Genomic DNA, 21,763 nt, shown 5'->3' with positions numbered 1-21,763 from the left:
TTGCCTTTCAATTAGTATTAATATACGTAAGCTGAAGAGATAATTTTTTTTAATATGTCATAAAATTTTCCAAATCACACAACCTTTTTAGGATTAGGATCCTATAAATATCATTAGAATTTTAAATTTATTCTTTAACACGAAGTTACTAAATTTGTTATATAATATTGGTCATGACTGATATATGTGATAGAAGAACAAAAATCAAGTTGAATGAAATAATTTTATCCTTACTTGTACATTTTACCCTCTAGTTTTTGTTGTACCATCCAAACATGTAATGGTAAACTAACATATAGTTAAGTGATCCAATCCAATTTTTTTGTTTTTTAAAATAAAATGACAACCCTTTTCTTTCAAATGAAGTAAACTGTGTCGTATATTTCTCAAAAATGTAACTTGTCTCAAAATTTTACTAAAGAATATTTAAAAGGTACACTTATCTCTTCTTGTAGTTGTGAAAAACATTTTTCCGCATTTTGCGCTTTCATTATTTTGATTATCTTTTGCTTGGTCGAAATGAGACCTCATTTCGAAAATGTATAATCATGACAGCTTACCAAACAGCAACTGTGCCGCCACACTGTTAAACCACCAAAGGTCCGTTATAGAGTTATCAAATCATTATCTTACACCTCAGAGCAAAAATTCACATGAAACTCAGACCAAATAAGAAAAAAAAAACCTATACAAGAAAATATACTTTTTTGAAAAATAAAAAGAATAAATCTTATATACACTGATAGTATATGCACCATCACAGTTGGATGCATGATATTTGAGTAAAATTTAGATTTTAAATTTAAATTCAAATGAGTTGTTATACATTCAATGGTGATTGTGTATATACTATTAGTGTATAAAATATTAATTTAAAAAAAAATCTACAAAAAAACTAAGTTCTATTTAGAGCTACACTAGGGCGGCAAATAGCTAGCCAACCGCTGTGATCGACTAAAAATTAGTGTTATTAATTAAGTTTCCTACGTTATCATTGTAAAGAATATTCTACATCCAAAGATTAAATCCAATTTTCTAGCAATACCACCTACAAAAAATGGCTTTAAACATACAATATGGTTGAACGATAGAAAATTATGGGAACTTTTAAAAATCAGATGAGCCATCTTTTAATTTGTATATACCGTATAAGTTGTATAAATCATGTATCACTTAGTATAAAATTTTTCTAAATATAATTTCTTTTCAAAATTTTTACTCTTTTTTTTTTGTATATCCAACACACATCTAAAACCTGTTATTGTAAAAAAAAAAATTATAGTGACAATGGAAATTAATTTGTCCATCAATTCAACGTAGGTATCTATTAAAAATAGTACTTTGCCGACAAATAAAAGAAAACCACAAATGAGACGGCTACTTTACAAAGTGGCATGATATGTATTGCTGTACACATCTCATAATTGTTTGATGCCATATGCTTTGTGATTGGTCAAAAAAAGTCAAATTATGATAAGAAATAGGAAGCATGAGAGCCGAGGCGGAGGACAGTTATATATATCCATGATTGACAGAATAGGGCCGGGTTTGGTAGTGGAATTAAGTTGGGAATATTCCCATTTGACTGCCCGTGTCAAAATCACGCAATTTTTAGCAGAGACCAAACTCGGTTCATGTTTATGTCGCTTTCCTCAAAGTAACAATTATGGGAACGATTAAGGGGAATGGCATTATTGCTTGCAAGGACCTTTGTTTTTTTTTTAATTAGTTCTATTTGGAGAATCGTTTATTTTTCCAAACTTTTTCTCTCTTTGGAAATTTGAATGTAGGTAAGGTTGTTGGAGCCAGACGAATATTCAAGAACCGGTTTCGTGTTCGGTCCAAACAGGGATTGCGGACAGGCACTTCTGGGTTCGATGTGATTGGATTCAGTTATTGTAATTCTTTCAAAATTTAGTACACATGTATGTACTACAGTCGTGTTTAATAATCTAATTCAACATATAAATTTAATAGGTTTAAATCTTAACATGTTTAGACGTATTTGATAATTAAAATAGAACACGAGAATTAATTAAATGACACTAAATTTTTGAAATAAAGCTTGCTTTAAAGAATAAGTAGTTATTTATTTATCATTTAATGTGATATACATTCAAATGTATCAGATTTAGTATTTAACAATTTAATAATTTAACGGATTCAAATTTAAGGTTTCAGTTTCATCAAATGCATCTTAAGTTGTATTTATCATTAAGTTGATGTTCATGAATAAAACTTATGCGTACAATGAAGTTATGAATAAATCTTATATACACTGATAGTATATCACTATCACCATTGGATTCATAACATATGTGCAAAAGTTGAATTTCAAATTCAAATTTTTAATAGTTGTCATCCATCCAACGCTAATAGTATATACACTGGAAAGAGAATATTTTATAATCTTTAAAATATCTAGTCATTAGGTTTAATATTCCTTGTTTCAGTAAAAACAAATTAGTGGGGAGATTTTAAAACTCATAAATTCAGAATAACTCAAAAAATACGAATTCATTTTGTACTCACCCCACTTTTCAAATTTTTTTTTTTTTTGAGATAAATATATTTCATTGATAAAATTGAAATAGAGGTACTGGATCTGATGTCCAATCACTTTTTCTATCTAATCATATCAAGTTAGAAGGAAGAAATCAGTATTTAATTTATACTTTGTGTATTTTTTTCCATTGTTAACAAACACACAACTGCACATAAAATGCTATCATTTATAAAAACACACACCTTTATGTCAGTTCTTAATTTAGTTGCGTTCATCCATATCTGAAAATAGTAAATCAAATAAAGTTGCAATATCAAGTCTAAATAAAGCTTTGCAATATGAAGTCTAAATAAAACTTTTTTTTTCAATTAAAGAAAACTCTCATTAGAAAACCCTTGAAGAGGAAAAAAATTCTCTCTTGAAAACAATCGGAGGGAAAAAACCATCACTAGGAAACTATTAGAGAGGAAAAAGCTCCCATGAGGAATTCAAGTAGAGAATTTTTTCATATCAAAACGAAAAAGAAATTCCCCTTAGTTTTAGTTTATCAAAGTTTATCAACGTTTTGTACATAAAGTACCACTAACACTAACCATTTTCATATGGGCATGACTCAAGTGGCAGCAGCTCCTTTTTGACTCAAAACCTGGAAAAAGACCATGAAAAACTAAAGGATACAAAAGGAAAAAGGAATAAGAAATAAATCATTTTCTCTAGTCCAAACTATAGGCTAAGACCAAGTTGCCTAAAAATCTAGTGTAATCTTTTTGGCTAGTGTTTCTACGTTAGCATCAATGAAATGTCACTTCACTAAATGACATAATTATGCTTTAACCTGGAGCAAGCACTACAAGAAATTCAGACTTTGGTAGCTTTCCAGATTGCTGAAGATCATAAAAGCTATCTTTTTATGAGATGAAACTAGTGGTAGTAAAAAATAAAAAAGGGTTTTAAGTCACACAAAAAAAAAATGATTTTAAGTCGCAAATAATGGTATGACATTTCTATACTAGTCATAAATTTGTTTTGCGACTATTTAGATACTGACACTCATTTACAAGTCACAAGAGGTCGAGAATTTATTGGTGACTTGTATGATCATTTTTACGACCAAATTTTTAGTCACGATAACTACTTTTTAAGTGTAATCAACAATCATCAACGTTGCTTAGTATGTAATTAAGGAACATGGATGCACAGTATTCAGTGATTCGACTTTCAAGTTATCTTCTGGTAGGAATAGAAAGCACTTAAACAGTGGAAAATGGATCTTGGTACTTAATTATGGAAGCAGTCTGTTCCATGTGTTTACATTCAATATGATCCAGGCCAGTTTGCCCAATAATTGTCAGTTCCACCAATCTAATCAGTTTGATTTGTTGTTCCTCTTTCATTGAATACAATCAAACACAATCAGTATATTCTGACCCTAACAGGAGGAAAATGAAAGGGACAAGCAATGGTTTTATGTAGCTAATAAGGGCATTGTGCTTGAGAAAAAAGTGGTTATTATCATTAGGTTCCAAGTTAACAAAATTTTTTTTTTGCCCTTATATATTAAGTATTGTTCTAAGCCTACTAATCAGTCCATTTCTAAAACTAATCTGCCAGGATCTAATCAGTTGATTAAAATCCAAAAATTTGTGCATTTATAACCAATCAGGAAAAAAATTCAGTAACCAATCTGGCAAGATCTAATATATGATCCAAATCCGATATTTTTTGCATAGTATAATGATTTGGACTATATCTTTTGTACCATACAGATTCTAACCAATTCTAATTAAATTTTCCAGAAATCCAATTGGCTTTGTAAACTCCCAATTTGAAGCTGCACATTACCAACTTTTCTTCCAGAAACATATACGGGATTCGAATACGAGGTTTTTAGAAAAGTAAAATTAAATTAAGTGAATGTTCGAATACAAAAAGAAGCGATAAATGTAAGTATGTACATTTGAATAATAAAAAAAAGTGTAAAATAGGTGTAATAAAGAGTTTTCACTTAACATAATTAAAAACCCAAAAAACAAATGACAACGATTCTATCTAATATTTCAGATCAGATAAATTGAACATTTTTTATTAGTATAAGTTGGATCTTTTGATCTCGAAATCTTTCATTTATATTTCCTTCTTCAAAATAAATTGAACTTAATTAATGTCAAATACTAAAGCATAAATATCTTTGCACGTGCACAAGAAAATTGTTGGTATGGGCCAAGCATGGAGTTTTCGCATCCGGGAGCCAACGATTTCGTTTCTCATAAAATATTCTACGAATCTGACGGCTTTGATTATCCCACAACGACTAGAAACGACAACCTACTGTTTGGTTGTAATGCTCAGTTAAAGCCGAGATAAAAACCAACATGGCTCGTGATGGAGCGCCAGTAACACGTGCATTAATTTCCTATAAACCAAAATCAATATGTGCTCTTTCCCTTTTCCGTATGTAAACATTACACGAGGACTCGTTCATTCTAACGTATTGTTACTCTAAATTGAAGGCTTTCATTTGATATCAACGTAAGTCAGTTTAATTGATAAGAACAGATTACTTCTCGCAAAAGACCGACATAAAGACTGTATTGAAAAGTAGACTGTAAGAACTCTTATAACTAATTTATAATTCTAAGATCATACTTTGACTCAACATGATGATGATCGGAATTGAACCTATTCAAACTTTATTTTCATTTGGTTGCAAGGGTGGCAGACCGAAAGATTTTGTCTAAATGACGAATTTATTCCTCCATCCATAACTTAATAGAGCTAAATCTGAGTATTGCTGTTGGAGATATAAATATTGTGTTTCGTTACATTTAGTTTTAGATGTATGTAATTACACGAATAAAAAGCCTCTAGTTGATTGGTAATTATGCAAAACATTTTTTTTTTTTAGTTACAAAGTGATGGTATTGGCATTCCAAGTATTGCTAATGGCACTCCATTTCATTTTTTTTGTAAAAATCCATGAAAAGATAGAATATCATTAATAAAAATAGAGTGCTAATTTCATTAGCTTATTCATATTCATCCCTTTTTATACCATTTACTATCATAAATAGACTAGTTAGATGATAAAGTTGATTTTAATGTACTTTGATCAAGATGGGATCGGGAGTTTGCAAGGACGGCTTATAAGGTTATTATTGTGTAGAAATAGGTATATCAGAAAATATGACAAAATTTTTGGGGGTGTTATTATTCATCCCTTTTTATACCATTTACTATCATAAATAGACTAGTTAGATGATAAAGTTGATTTTAATGTACTTTGATCAAGATTGGATTAGCTGTTTTTGAAAAAAATTACTATAGCAGTGTATATGAAATATTTGAAATATTGTATGAATTAGCTGGTTTTGAAATATTTGATATATTGTATGAATGAGATATTTTTTGAGTTATTGTGTATTACTGTAGTATAGTATTTGAAAAACTTGTTTTTGAAAAAATGGCCAATTCAAACAGAGTAATATCATATTATTTTCTTTACCTTTGCTACTACCTTTATTCTTTTTTTGGATATACAATAAAATTTCACTCATTCACATGAATTATACTAATGGTAGCAGATACATAAAAAAAAGGCGAAGAATACAATACAAAGAAGATATTTCCTTATGCTATTTAGAAACTAATATTCTATAACATTCTTAAACTCTAAAATTTTCTGCAAATATAAAAATGCAACTCCAGTAGATCGTCATTCCATGTCTTCTATCGTCAAATCGCATAGGCACGAGTTCTGAATGCCAACAGAAAAAAATTAGATATGACCAAATTGATATGAGAGATCGCAAATCTAACAAGAAAAAAAAGGCCAAAGACCAAAGAAAAACTCTCATTAGGAAATAATTAAACTCATTCTAAGAAAATTGTAGGAGAGGAAAAACTTTTATTAGAAAAATTCTAGGAGAGAGAAAATTCTTGCAAGAAAATCCTAAAAGAGAATATACTCTCAATAGGAGAACCTTTAGAAAATTTTATTAGAAAAATAAAAGGAAAACATCCTAATGCTGGAGGATGGAGGTGAACAAATTTGTTGGCTAAAGAAGTTCTAGAAAGTTTTGCAATTACCTTTCAGTTTTTCCAATTTGATAGTAGCATCTTACTACTACAATATGTTGATATGATTATTAGAGGTGGCAATTTGTCCCAAGTCCCAATGGATTACCTATGCCCATGGGAACTTTGGGCGGGATGTGTACTGAAATTTGATATTGGGTTTAAAATGGGACAAATCCCAATTGTACCCATTAATTGATGGGAAATCTTGGGAAATACTTGGGTACCCATTGGGCTCAAATAGCAAGGGTTCGGTTTGGATTAGTTATTTTTGGGGGGTGTTTTTGAAATATTTTATTGTAATAGTGTATATGAAAAATTTTTACTATAAATTTTTTTTTTAAATATTTGATATACTAATATGGATGGGATATTTTTTGAATTATTGTATATTACTGTAATATTGTATTTGAAAAACTTATTTTTTGAAAAAACAGCCAATCCAAACGGAGTCTTAGATTCAAAAATTATCTTTAACAATTTTTATAGTCATACCAACGAATATAATCTAGTAATCTTCCTAGTCATTATCCACAAGAATTTCCAGCATTTCAGTCAATTTAAACCTGTCATCCTTGGACAATGATGAGGATAAATATTCAACACCCTAAGTACCTTGACCATCTTGATATATGTTGGAATATGGTTGTATATCTATTTTTTCATTTATTTGTTAATCCAATTTTTGGTGGGAATCTTGAGTATAAAGCACTTGCATGTTTATTTAATAAAACTAAAAGAAATTTAATAAATAAAAAATATTAAATTTATATAAAAAATAAAAAATGAATTAAGGGAAGAAATAAATGTAGAAAATAGATTTGGGTATTGGGCGGGATCAATCTAAATCCATCCCAAAGTGATCCCGCCCAAGTTAGTCCCAAAACACATATGGGTAAGGTTGGACCCAAACCCATATGATTCGGTTCCATTTCAAACCCAATCAAATCCCGCCCATCCCGCCCATTTTGCCACCTCTAATGATTATTAACAAACCCACTTTTACCTATTTCCTAGTGTATGATTTCAAAGCTTTGATGAATTGTGTGTTTAAAAGGATTTTAAACTTCTCCATGAATTATCATTAAGCTTTCTATAAACACTTTTAATTGCATCCAACAAATTTTAAAGAATGGGATTTTATCAGAGTGTTTTGCTTTTTTCTTACAATGCAACAACTTCTAGTTACATGCATTCAGACATTGCTTTCCTTGATATATCTATTGTGTTTTGCTAAAAATAGGTCCAATGATAAAGACAAATTCTAGTTCTACTGTGTAAGGGAGTCAAGCAAAATCGAGTTTTTGCTTAATTGAGTTGAATTCGACTTAATTTTACGATGATCAAACTCCATTGAACTCGAGCTCGAATTAATCATGCTCAAATTCAAACTTGACCGAGCTCAAATATAATCATAAAACTTTTTATAATGGATAAGATAAATATTTCACTCTAATAAATATTACAACAGAATAATTATGTATCTATTATTAGGCTCAACTAGCAGTCATGTAGAATATTTCCTGACTTGAAATCTCACTTGAGTTCAACTCATGGTTAATTGATAATGATCGAGTTCGAGTTTAAAATGAATTAACTAGTTCATTTGAAATCTAGTATTGTCACCGTAACACGTGACTTCATATCATAATCACAAAATTGAGTCGTCTAGTCATAGTGTATATATAAGTTCAAGGATTATTGTTAATGTTGCTAACATCTTAGGGGCAGGTACATAATTCACAAGTTCTATATTAGCGGAAAGGATTGACTTTTCTTATATTATTAGTTTAACCATCTTGCTTGGCTTGTTATTTTTTTTTAAAATTTTTCATGGATATTCCTTTCATATAATTTTCAATCTTTTTTTATTTCACATATATCACCTCTTAAAAAACGTTACAATAATTTTGTCGTGACACATTTAACATACATCTCAGTCTACTAGGATAAGAAAAAAATTCTCACTTTTTTAAACATCACATAATGATACATCTACATATGTGGGGATTAGAAAATGCAAATGCCATGATGAGACCCCAACTTACATTACTCTTTTCCACATCCAATCCCTTCTCTTTTTTCCAAGTGAAACAATCCTTAGTTTATATTCCTCCAAGAATTAAAAAACAAAAAAGCCTGAAACTTCACCAAAACAATAATGGTGAGAGACTGGAATTGTACTAGTTACCAGAGAATACAACCCACTGTCTAAAGGCCATTGCAGTTGCCTTTTAGTGCTTAGCTGGAATTAGCGGAGCACAGCTGGCAAGAATGTACGGACAGCCCAATGCGCTGGCTCACCGTCGCCGTTTCTCCCCATATGTCCACAAGCTCCAACTCTGATATTTATGTTGTCTCCACTCTCCTGGAATATCTATTATTTTCAATATATATTATATATATATATTAACCTTGAATCTCATCGTAGAGAGAGAACTCTGAGAGCCATTTCTTGATAATTGAACTAATTCCAGTGATTATATATATATAACAAATTATCCGAGTAGTCATTGAACTTTTTGAAAAATCAAGATTCGATCACTTAATTATTAATAATATATTTTTACTCATCGAACTATTAAATCTATAAATTTTGAATTATTTCATCTGATTCCACTGTTAATTCTATTATGCATAAAGGTCTACTAATAGTTAGATTTGATAAAATTATTAGTAAAATTAGTTAGAATAAATTAAAATTTATACTTTTAATAATTCAGTAAGTTACGTGATTAAAATTTGACTATTTGAAAAGTTTAGAGATTACGGAATAATTTCTTCATATGTATATATATATATATATATATATATATATATATATATATATATATATATATATATTATAAGCTGTCCCAAAAAGCCTTATTTATATCAGTGTATGGGAGGGGAGGACCGAAAGGCAAAGGAGAAGCACATCGAGTAGTCACACCACACCGTACTCCACGTATGAAATGCCACTTTTGCCCTTTCATTTTCTCTTATGGTTAATTGGTTTTAATGTTTAGTTAATAGTTTTTAGTAGATTTAATTTTTAGAACTTAATCAATTTGTTTTGTTGTGCTTGGTGAGTGGAGAGAGAAGGAAGGGGTTTGGTATTACCAAATAGCCCTTGGTTAGATTGGATGAGACTCCACACATTAAAATTGAGGGATTGAACTTTGAAGAATAGCATTTTAACACATACTTAGTTACACATTTCTAGAGGTTCAAGTAAGCGTCTAAATGCAAAGATGTGAGTAGATCAATAATAAATTAGGTATAAAGTAGTTACATTAGCAAGTGCTTAATACGGACTTGGCAGAAACAATCTTTCTATTATAAGTTTACTTTGAAATATATTCAAGATTAGGAAAAATATGAGATCAGTCGATCAAAATACACGAATTTGCTCGGCAGATAAACCACAATACAAGAATAGTAAATTTGTGTATGGACGCTAGTTATTCAACTCATACTTGGAGGCAATAATAGATGTTAAAACCTCATTTGCAAAAATCATATGTCATTATATCAACAAATTTTGATGATCTGATGTTTACTATGCATGTTTAGGCCATAACCCTACACCAAGTGTCTGGAGACAGCAATTGTTGAACCCTTGGACCAGTCAAAAGTGCTATCTTTGCACTTAAAAACTATCCATAAATGGATGTATAGCAGATGCAAAATCTAGAATCTAAATTGCAGAAATTGCTTCTGCAATTTTTTTCTCTTGGCTATTAATTAAAAAGAACTATAATCTATTTATTGATCTATGGAAGTTGAGGAAGCTGTTACACTTGCTTCTACAAAAAAGGATGTAAAGTTAATTCCTATCAAAGTAACCTTCGAAGAAGTACATTTTAATTTGCATTAATAAAGCATGTACATGGTAAAATGTAATTACATATGTGCCATAATGGGAAACCACATAATTAATTAACTTCTTCAAATTCAATATCATTCCTAATGGTCAAAACGTCCTCTTGAACGTCAGCATGACCCGTGCTTAGTTCATAGATTTCATTAATGAGAAGTCGACGGCTAGGTCCTCAGAAGAATATTATCCCAAAAAAGCATATTGAAAAAAAAAGTAATAAACACATGCTTCTCTAAATATGTTTTTGAGATACCTTTTTATCTCAACAATTTTCTAGAAAAATTTAAATCTGGAACCAAAGCTGGCATTGGCTTGTTTATTGGTAAATCAATTACTATTTCACTTAAATTTGCTTTAAATTTATAGGCAGGCTACACTTTACACCGATCCTATTCTTATATCAAAACCGAACCATCAATGTCTCTCACGATGGTTAAACATGTATTCAGTTGAAATAAATCTTACAAGCTTACATGTGATTTAACACGTATTCAGTTGAGATTGTTTTACGTTGTGAAACTTTTCTAAAACTAGTTGTAATTACCATTATTCTTGAGGCAAAATCATTGCACCAAAACACCTAGACTTTAGAAACTAGAAATAACGAACAATGAAAATATGATGGGTATGAGAAAAAGAAAAATCAAAACTCAAATTAAGCTAGAGAGAGTGATTAGAAGGAAGTTCTTCTTGTCCAGCCTTGTCTAGAATTATCCTTCATGCTTAAGTCTATTGGCAAACTCATGAATGTGTTTAGATTATATAAGTTTGTTTACTGCTAATGCATTCTTGTGAAAGTAAAATGTCATTAAATATATCTACAAAATAAGTACATAGTGTGATAAACTACATATTTACTTGAAGTTTAAGATAACTAGCTATAAATTATAACAGGATTATGTTGAACTATGTCCAACTATTTTAACTATTTCGATTGAAACAATCCACATTCAAGAAACTGTCATCAAACACGCACCATCTTTATTTATTTTTTTCCTGACAAAATTAAATGCATTTAGTTGAGAATGCCATAATGCATTCATATAAATCAAAATATTGCACATAAATGCAATAAGGAACTTTCTTGAACTACACTATATACATTTATGGATATTGGTTGTGTGTTTTAATTACTAGCATTATTATCTCTGGTTAAATATGCTTTTTTTTTTCAAATTTTTTGTGTAGTTTGTCTAGCTATATGATTTTTTTAAAACAAATTTGTAATCAATTTAATTTACATTTTTCTCTTAGTATCTCTTATAATGGCTAATGGTATACAAATGTTTCTCATGCAAACGTTACTACATAATGTAATTTAGATTATAGAAGCCAAATTTATTTAACATTCTTTTGACACCATCACTTTTTCTGCCCATTTCGATGCATAATTGAAACATTACCAATGCCATAGTCTCAAAACTTCAAACCTAAAGTAGTCAAAAGTAAGATTAAAAGTAAGAAAGAACACTTCTTGGAAATCACATAGCAAAATCACAAAAAAAAAGAGGGAAATACAACTCCTTATTTTGCATAATTCAATTCTCATTTCTAGTCACATACAATCCAAAATTCCAAATCAATCAACAAAGAACTTGCCAAGTTCCTTTCCTCAAATGCAAATAAATCTCCATCACAACCAAGTCAATTTTACACAACTACAACTTCAAGAGTATTAATTAGTGTATCCATCCAAATTCCATAAAATCAGCTAAGCTTAGCCAACATCAAACCCCAAAATTCACCGAAATTCAACTTCATCCCAAAAAAGCCAATGGGAAGGAGGATTCTTTTGATTTTCCCCTAAGCAGAAAGGTCTTTTTCGTCATTTCACGCCGCCTCCCCCTCAACATCATCACACATCCCATTTAAGATCCTCAACCAGACAAAAAAATCCAGTCTGGCAAATTCCCTTCATTTCCCTAAAAACGGTCAAAACAAAATCAGTAAAAAGGTAACAAATCCGTCTTTCTCTCATTTCCCGGGGACAAATTCGTCCTTTTTAAAACCATTTATAAGTACATTCCTCTTCGCTTTCCAACAAGCCGAGACCGCCTTCTCCTTTCTCTCTCTAATATTTCTCTCTCTCTCTAAAAACAAACCTTTTCTTTTTTCTCGACTCCTCAAAACCCACCGGAAAAAATTGGACAAAACCGCCGCTCCTGCGAACGACGCCGTTTTCCTTGTATACTCCAGCTATCTTCATCGCAGAGAAACAATCCGAAAACGCCGTCGTTCAAGAAAGGGAGGAAAAAAGGACGACGCCGTTTGGCGCCTCGTCGACTGGTCCATCTATCACAGCTTTTTACTACTACTACTTCTACTACCACCACCACCACCAGTTCCCCTGAAGAAAACTTTCAGCCCAGCGACGTCGTTTCCACTCGGGGCCGTCGAACGACCTCGTTTAATCTGCCCAGGCCAAAGAACGCGGTCGTTTGTCCTTCTCTGAAACCACCGCCGTCCTAGAACTCTCCAGTCCGCTCCCGCCGTTTTCTTCAATTTGAAACTCTTCCGAAAACGGCGTCGTAGGGGAGCCATGGTCAGAAACTAGAAGCTAAATATAAGATAACAAAAAGATTGGGGAGGATGGGGTCGATGGGAAAGGTGTTGGGGGTGGGATTGGTGGTGGGTTGTGCGGTGGCGATGTGCGTGGTGGCTGGGACGATGGTCGGAAAGCGAGTAAAGAGCCGGAGGCGATGGAGGAAGGTCGTGAAAATTCTAGAAGAATTCGAAGAAGGCTGCGCCACCCCCGTCGAGAAGCTCCGGCAAGTCGTCGACGCTATGGCCGTTGAGATGCACGCCGGACTCGCCTCCGAAGGCGGTAGCAAGCTCAAGATGCTCCTCACTTTCGTCCAAAATCTCCCCAATGGGTATGTGTTAGTGGTACACGATTTACTATTGTATTCAACTTTCTCTTGGTTTTCGCATTTCGTACATGAACAGTACTATAGTAGTATTGCTATACGCATGTGTAGCGTCGTCTGTACTTAGGTAGGTGTTTTTGCTGAGCCTTTTTGGTGTTTGTAGGTGTTATTTTTTATATGCTTATTGTTATTGGGTTTTTGTTTTTAGTAAAACAAATATTCTGGAATGGGTTTTTGGCTTGTGGCTGTTTTGGTTTGGAGTTTTTTGTTGCATTCTTGAAATCGGAGGTGGCAATTTTGGATTTTTGTGGACTGGTGTTTTGTCTTTTTATTCTTTGGATTATTTAGGTTTTGCTTGGTTGGTTTCCATGACTTGATTCAGAATGCGGTTTAATGAGTTTCATTTTTGTTTTTATTTTTGTAATTTATCTTGAAGCATGTTTTGGTATTGTTTTGGAAGTTAGTTTCGTGGGAAAGGATGGACCTTTTGCATTTTATCGCTCCTTTGTCTTGATCGTGTATGTATTTGTATCATTAGATACTTAATGCTGTAAGTTGCTGCTTTGACATTTGGCATTGCAGTGCTAATTGATTCTTTTGTGTTGTAGAGGATTTACTGCGCATAGAAAAAGTAGCACCTGGGAAACAGATGTCAAGGAGTCGCCCCCCCTTCTTCCCCTCATCTGTTGCTTCTCCTTGATTGGAATTTGTGGCTATATTGAGCCTTGTTATTCGAGACCTGATCTTGTGCTTGAAATCAGTTCTTTGAATAATAAACTTGGTTCTTAATAGGATGTGCATTTCTGGAAAAAATGTTGTTAATCTGCCTGATTGTGGCAGTGACCTTTCTTTGTCGCTTTGCGGTTGGCTAAGTAAAGTAATTATTGTGGATTATGTGTGGCATTTTAAATGTGATTACTTGCTGCATGATTGTGGTATCTATTGGTTTCATTGGACATATAGATGATGGGGTTTTGCACTTTGATTTTGATCCTCCAAAAAGGAAAAATGCTCAGGGAAGCCGCTTAGCTCCTCATCAATGTTTGGATACCCAAAAAACAAAGGAAAAGAAAAAAATCTACATGGTTTTGGTCACAACCATAAGTTCTATACCTATTTTCGCGACCGTTAAGGTTTCAAATCACTGATTTATTGCTGTACTTGATCAACAAATATGTGGAAATTGATTGTAGAATACTTCCTTTCAGGAGCGAGAGAGGCGTGTACTATGGTCTGGATCTTGGTGGTACAAATTTTAGAGTGTTGCGCGTCCAGCTAGGAGGTCAAAGATCTGCTATTCTTGAACCTGGTGTTGAACGACAACCTATTCCTGAACATTTAATGACTAGCACAAGCGAGGTGGCCAAGTTTGTAATCCACATGTTCGAAAACTTTTTTATTTTTTTGGGCTTCCACTTGGAGATTTTAGACAATCTGATGTTGAAAATGGACTAATAATTATTGTCCATTTTTACCATCTGCAGGAGCTCTTTGATTTTATTGCTGCATCTCTACAGAAATTTGTTGAGAAAGAAGGAAATGGTTCTGTGGCTTTGGAAGGCAAATTAAGGGAACTTGGCTTCACATTTTCGTTTCCTGTGAAACAGACATCTGTTTCATCAGGCATTTTGATTAAATGGACAAAAGGGTTCTCTATTCATGACACGGTAAGTATGAATGTCTTGCTAATTTTATTTTTGAGTGACAAAGGCAGAAGTTCTTAATGATAATGAAGATGGTTTGATTAGCTTCGTTTACTTTAAATGCATTTGCTGGTGTGTGTGTATCCAAATCCATGCAGTGCTTTTCTCCAAAGGGTTCTGTTCAGTGCTTGTCTGCATAAGCACTTAATGGTCTGTGGATCCTATGCTTGGTTTGTGCTTGGACCAACATTGCTTAATTGCTTAATTGAGTTGATGGTACTGCAAGTTAGATCATCATTAGGGTGGAGGGAATAAATTGTGACGCACACAGTTTTGCAACTCCTAATTTCCGGCTATACCTGTGCTTGATATATCAGAGAAGGTAAACTTATGTGGTATAATGATCATTTGCTCTCAGGTTGGGAAAGATGTCTCTGAATGTCTAAATCAGGCGCTAGAAAGACGAGGCCTTGATATGAGGGTAGCTGTACTAGTAAGGACTTCCAACTTCTTTTAGGTTTTGATTTCTTGTTTTCTTTGTGACATATTTTAAATGAAGCTTTGATCTTAATGCTTGTTTTTTTCTTTTTGATCAAAATTTGATCTTGTGCCTACTGTTGCATCTTTGAGTTGCTGATCCTATGTGCCAAACTTGTACCTGATTTGGCTTTTCTTTTGGTTCTGGCACTGTACTGCTTAGTAGTCTGATACACTTGTCTTGTTTCTTCTTGGAAAAAATTATCTTAGAATTTGTAGTTGAAACATGTGAGAATTTAGAAATTACTTTTTGAATCAAGTTCTTTTGGACTTGTTTACTTTTAACTTTATTTAGTAATTTATAAAAAAGTGACTTTAGCATGTTAAAATGTTTGATTAGGGAGGTCATATGACTTGAAATTTTGATAAACTAGGAAAGATAATGCTTGTGTGCTCTACTTCCAAACATCTTGAGTTGTGTATGTCATCTGTGGCACCAAAATTGTTACCGGTGATAGACTTCTGCTGAATGGAAAAGGGAAACAAAGGATAAATATAAAATCTGAATTGATCTCTCTGCTTGTGGCCCATGAAGTCTCTTGTTTGAATTGGAAAATTCTTGGAGACAATCACAGTTTTTAGCCTTCATCAACAGTTCGGAGCTTTTGTGGGGCCAAACTTATGTAATAAAGAAACGTCTGTTGATGTTGATGCAAAAAGATGGACTAAAGAAATTTCAGTATTAGTTTGTAATATCTTTGTTTGTGGTCAAGATTGCAAGATCATGAACTTATAGTGATTAATAGGATAAGCTGTGCTTTTCCCCACCTTAATCTGACGACAAATAATTGATTCCATTTTTGTCTGGTAGATTTACAGTAGTCATGCATCTTGAAAGGCAAAACCATTTTTGTGTTATTGTTAACGTCTAATGGTTTGAAGAAAGTGCACAACTATTTTAACATTTGAGAGATGCGTATTGAAAGTTTATGTGTGTTACTATGTATTTTTCTGGGTCACAGTTTGAATTTAAGGATTGATTCTGTTGCATGCAGATTAATGATACAGTGGGAACATTGGCCCTAGGGCATTATCATGATGAAGACACAGTGGCTGCAGTAATTATTGGTACAGGTACCAATGCTTGTTACCTGGAGCGATCGGATGACATTATTAAATGTCAAGGCCTTCTTACAACTTCAGGAGCAATGGTATTTCTCCTTCCTTTTTTTGTGATTGCTGCATGTATTATATCCTCCTCCCCCCCCCCCCCCCCAACACACACACACACAACCAAAAAAATCCACCCAAAAAAGAAAAAGAAAAAGGAGGTTCACTCATGTCTAGTTTTATTGCAAATAGTTCTGCTCCCCCATACATAACAGTAGCCAAATTAAGATATCTCTCTAAGATGAAGCGAGTATTCTTTAGATTACTGATCTTGCATTTTGGATCTTTAGGTAGTCAACATGGAATGGGGAAATTTTTGGTCATCTCACTTGCCTAGAACTTCATATGACATTGAGTTGGATAGTGAGAGCCCAAACCCAAATGATCAGGTATTTTTGGCTTCTTTTATACTTTTATGTACTAGTTTTTTCTAATTTTGATATGCTCTTTAGTCTAGTAGGTTGTCTTAATTCTTGGAGGATCCATTGTTGATGTTTTTCATGCAGGGATTTGAGAAAATGATATCAGGAATGTATCTTGGAGACATTGTACGACGAGTTATTCTTAAGATGTCTCAGGAGTCGGATGTTTTTGGATTATCATTTTCGAAGTTGTCGACACCCTTTATCTTGAGGTAAATGCCTGTCTGTCTGGCATTTGGTGGCCTAGTTATAGTTTCCATAAAAAATGGCAACATATATACATCTTTGAGTGTGACTTTGCATGTATTCACTTGAGAGGGGATGGACCAGATATAGAAGTTAAAGATGACTAAATAGATGTCAATGAAAGCAACCCTGCCAAACACTTAAAAGAATTCTGAGGGACCATGACCATTTTTGTCTTCTTTCTGGAATTTTGCACCTTTTAAAGATGGTCGAGTCATGTCCTTTTATGTAGCTTGCTCTTATCTCTCTGGGTTGGCTCAATTGCACCTGAAAATTTAGTATAGCTGAGTGAATGTTGATGCCTTTGATTTCACGACATGTCTCCAATTTTCCATGTGATGTATTTATCATTTGAGTTTCCAGGTAATCTTATCCATTTGGAATATTAAAAAAAAAGTAATCTTAGCCATTTTTAAATTCAATTATAAAAAATATCATTTTAGGTTCCAATAGTCGTACATTACCCTTGCTCATGGTCATTCCTTGCTAATCATGAGGGCTGTTTGAAGTATCACGAGTGATTTGAAGCAGCCAATTATTGTGCACCTAACAACTAAAATAAAGTATAAAAAAGACCCTCAACTGATTTTGAACTATAGTTACAACTTCTTGATGGTTTTGCTCTGAGCTATTTTGAAAGTAAAGGAGCATGGTCAAGCTGGGAATCCCATGGGGAACTTAATGATTTTCTTAAGACAAGGACATGTCAGTCTTTGGGGTTTGATTGGTGTAAGGAGGTCAAATGAGTTTCCTATCTATCAATTATTCAGTGATCAGTCTTTATCTTCTTGTTCTCTCTTAACAGTTGATGTCTAGTCAATAAATTCTACTGTTATATCATGCATTTGATTATGCAAACCGGCTCATGATCCAGAAGGGGTTTCTGTCTGCTCAAATACTTAGTAAGCAGACTTGGTGGTCTATTAGCGGTAGTCAAACCAACACCTCAGGGTTTACAAGTATGGAGTCTATCTATGCTTTGGAATAACATATTTTCTGTATTTAAATGGTTTTTGAAAATTCTTGTAGGTCACCCTTGATTGCTGCTATGCATGAGGATGATTCCCCTGATCTGAGGGAGGTAGCCCGAATTTTAGGAGAGATTCTAGAGGTGAACCATTTTCTGACCAGTTCTTGAGCATCCTAATCTCTGTTTTTGAGTATTCTGGCTCTCAATTTTGGTGATTTGCTTTTGCAGATCGGTGATGTCCCTCTGAAAGTACGGAAGCTTGTTGTGAAGGTATGTGACGTTGTCACTCGTAGAGCTGCTAGGTTGGCAGCTGCTGGTATTGTTGGAATATTGAAGAAAATGGGTCGGGATGGAAGTGGCGGCATTGCGAGTGGGGAAGTTAGGGGTGGAAGCCACAGTAAGATGAGAAGAACGGTCGTGGCAATTGAGGGGGCTTTATATACAAGTTATACTCTATTTAGAGAGTACTTGAACGATGCCATCGCAGACATTTTAGGGGAAGATATTTCCCCTCATGTTGTTCTCAAGGTCATGGAAGATGGCTCAGGAATGGGGGCTGCCGTTCTTGCAGCCGCTTATTCATCCTCTGGTCAAGATACCTTGTAGCTGCTATGAATATATAGTTGCCACATACATAGATATATATAGCTCCTGTAAATTTTAGGACATAGTTAACTCATTCTAGGAGTGATAGTAAAGGCTAGGCTGTGTATATGTCTCAATTAGTAGACAGTTTATCACATAGCTTACCATTTCATTAATTGGATTTGAGAATGTTCCATTCATTTTTTATATATAGAAAGTAGTGGCTACAAAATGCAGTTTGCTGGCCTAACAGGCCTCAGGTGTAGTGTACTCTTTTACCTTGAGTTATCATGCTTGCTGATACTGTTAATTCTAAAACTCTTCCATTTGTTAAATTTAGTCTGTTACTTGTCATTATGCTGGAATTCGGTGTTGTAAAGGTTCGTAGAAGACCTTGGGGGACAAAACTGATGTGGTTGAAAATACATTCGAAGATAATAAATTACTGGATATCTGATTCTTTAAAACTTTAGCGGTATGGAATTTTGCAATTGTCCCTCATAAATTATAGTTTGAGCTTTCAACTCTACATTATAGCTTACAGTTGATGTCTTCCTATAAAATTAAATTGAAAATTTTTATCTTTATCACATACATTCTGTTATTCATTTTGGATGCGGGGCAAGGATGGTTCTTCAGCTGTCTGTCATTGTTTGCAGTTCAGTCGAGTCGATTACAAAAAGGCACAATGACCAATTCAATTAACAATGAGTGTGTTTGGACGGTAGATTATTTGGAATATGAAATAATTACTGCAGCACTTTGACCTTTAGCCTTTCTAATGAGCAGTAGATTTTAAACATAGCTATCATCAAATTATGCAAAGAATTTATCTACAAAAACTGACTCTAAAAGCATGTTATATTAAAACAATAGAAACAAACATAAGAATTTCTAAAAGTTAGGGGGTAAGTTATCTTTTAGTTTATGTCTGTCATATAAGTCGTATGTCATTTAGAGTAGAATTTTCCTAATGTAAATTGTGCTTTATACAATACAATTTGATAACATGTAGAAAGTTGACAAATGGTAGAATTTTCCTAATGTAAATTGTGCTTTATACAATACAATTTGATAACATGTAGAAAGTTGACAAATGGTTGCTGTATCAAACTCATTTATTTCACACCTAGGTGCAAATAGCCTATGGTGATATAGAAGGGATCCAATTCTTCTACAATTGTCAATAGCAATTGAACAATATAATGTAGATGCTAATATAACAGAAGTAGATTCTAAATTAATAAATGTAAACATTAAAATACTAACAAGTAAAAATATAATAATTTTTTTCACTTGTTGAAATTTGTGTCTCAAATTCAATCCCCACCATCAATTTGTTCACCTCCCACCATTAATTGTTTCTCCACAATCTAAACTGTGATCGCAGAGAACCTAGACCCATATAGAGGAACAAGGTTTTAAATCCCAAACCATTCATTGAACTAGAAAGGTCACGAGTTACTAGTTCAACCATTGGGTTGACGGTTTCCAACCCGTGATGTCATAAATAAATAAAAAATAAATTATATATCCCTACTTTCATCATATTTGCAATCTGTACATCCCACTATAGAGGTAAAGACATAGGATCATAACTATGGTCATTTTGCTAATAAATTTATTATAAAACAAACTAAAAGAAAAGCAAAGAAAAAAAAGAGCTATGATTATATCAATATGAGAAGCTTGATATCAATAAAACAAGAATTTTACTTTAGAAAATTAGTAAATTACAAAGTAAAATAAAAAAAATCATAGATTAGGAAATCAAACTTGCTCATATAGTTTAGGCACAAAATTGAACTTTGTTGGAGAAATTTAAGAGATTAATGGTGAGATGATGAAGAGAGGGATGATTTGGAAGAGAGGAAATTGATGGAAATTAGGTAAAAAATTAGAGATAAAAGAAAGGAAGAAGATTGGAATCTTGGGTCTTGACTTGAGTTAACTATAGGTTGTGGCTATCTAATTAGTTTCTATTTTTTTTAAACTTTTTGTCTTTTTGTCTTTTTTTTTTTTAAATTTTGACCAATTAAATGAATCGGGCTGGTTTAGCAAAAACGGTTCTGATTCGACAATTTACTGGTTGGACTCTGGGCCAATTGGTTTTCACTAAATAAAGCGGTTTTTTGACCCCCACTTGGTTTGAAGCATAACTTGACTTGGACAGCCACCGGTCAAAGGTTCAATCAGCTCGAATGGGTGGTCCGAGCTAGGTTTTAAAACCTTGTGGAGAAGCAGAAAGGCCATTTCACAGCAGCTACTTCAGCATTTTTGAGTGATGGGATGGGACTTGGGAATGGAACAATTGCTCTAGGAAGCTAGTACAGTGATGAATTTGAACTAAGAGCCATAAATTATAGGTTTTGATCTCAACTGATTTGGAGATCTAATTTTAGCTTTTTATATCCAAAAAACTATTTTTTGATGTTCTTAATTATCTTTAGTATTATAATTTTGGATAAAAAAATTGAAAGTCAGAAACATATTTTATGCTGCTTTTGGATTTTGATGCTGGATTGCTTTATTGTGACAGGGAATGTACTATCAAAATTTTGAGATAGTTATTAACTTACTTTCTTTTTATGGTAAGTAGGACGTTTCAAATTTAGGATTTCGAACTAACAATTCCTCCCATTTTACCACTCAATTCAATTCTTCCCAATTGCTAACTCACTTGAAATCCAAAAGAAGCATAATATAATGTAGATATTGATATTACAAGAGTAGATCCTAAAATAATAAATGTAAACACTAAAATAGTAACATGTAAAAATACAACAAAAATTTTCACTTGTTGAAATTTGAGTCCCAAATTCAATCCCTCTTATCCATTTTGAAATGGGATAATTTCAGAAACCTCTCTTGAGGTTTCTAATAATTTCAGATAGCTCCTCTCACGTTTTGAAAATTACACATACCTCCCCTAAAACATAGG

General features: G+C 33.0%; 1 protein-coding gene across 2 annotated transcripts; it reads left to right on the top strand.

The window, feature by feature from the left end:
* The first annotated feature begins 12,467 nt into the window (after window positions 1-12,467).
* On the top strand, window positions 12,468-19,081 carry LOC113702976 (hexokinase-3-like). 2 transcript variants are annotated; one of them, XM_027224186.2, is made up of 9 exons: window positions 12,468-13,315; window positions 14,518-14,668; window positions 14,794-14,976; window positions 15,371-15,445; window positions 16,485-16,640; window positions 16,890-16,988; window positions 17,106-17,233; window positions 18,297-18,378; window positions 18,466-19,081. In XM_027224186.2, exons 1-9 carry the CDS (start codon window positions 13,032-13,034, stop codon window positions 18,841-18,843), a joined length of 1,536 nt encoding a protein of 511 aa, XP_027079987.1. In that variant the 5' UTR covers window positions 12,468-13,031; the 3' UTR covers window positions 18,844-19,081. The 2 variants fall into 2 exon arrangements, with proteins under 2 accessions (XP_027079987.1, XP_027079978.1); XM_027224177.2 differs by having other exon boundaries at window positions 14,518-14,680.
* The last annotated feature ends 2,682 nt before the right edge of the window (window positions 19,082-21,763 follow it).

The sequence above is a fragment of the Coffea arabica genome, chromosome 1e, assembly GCF_036785885.1.
Source record: "Coffea arabica cultivar ET-39 chromosome 1e, Coffea Arabica ET-39 HiFi, whole genome shotgun sequence".
Taxonomy (NCBI): domain Eukaryota; kingdom Viridiplantae; phylum Streptophyta; class Magnoliopsida; order Gentianales; family Rubiaceae; genus Coffea; species Coffea arabica.
Note: the sequence above shows the minus strand (reverse complement) of the source record. Positions and strands in the feature narration are given on the sequence as shown.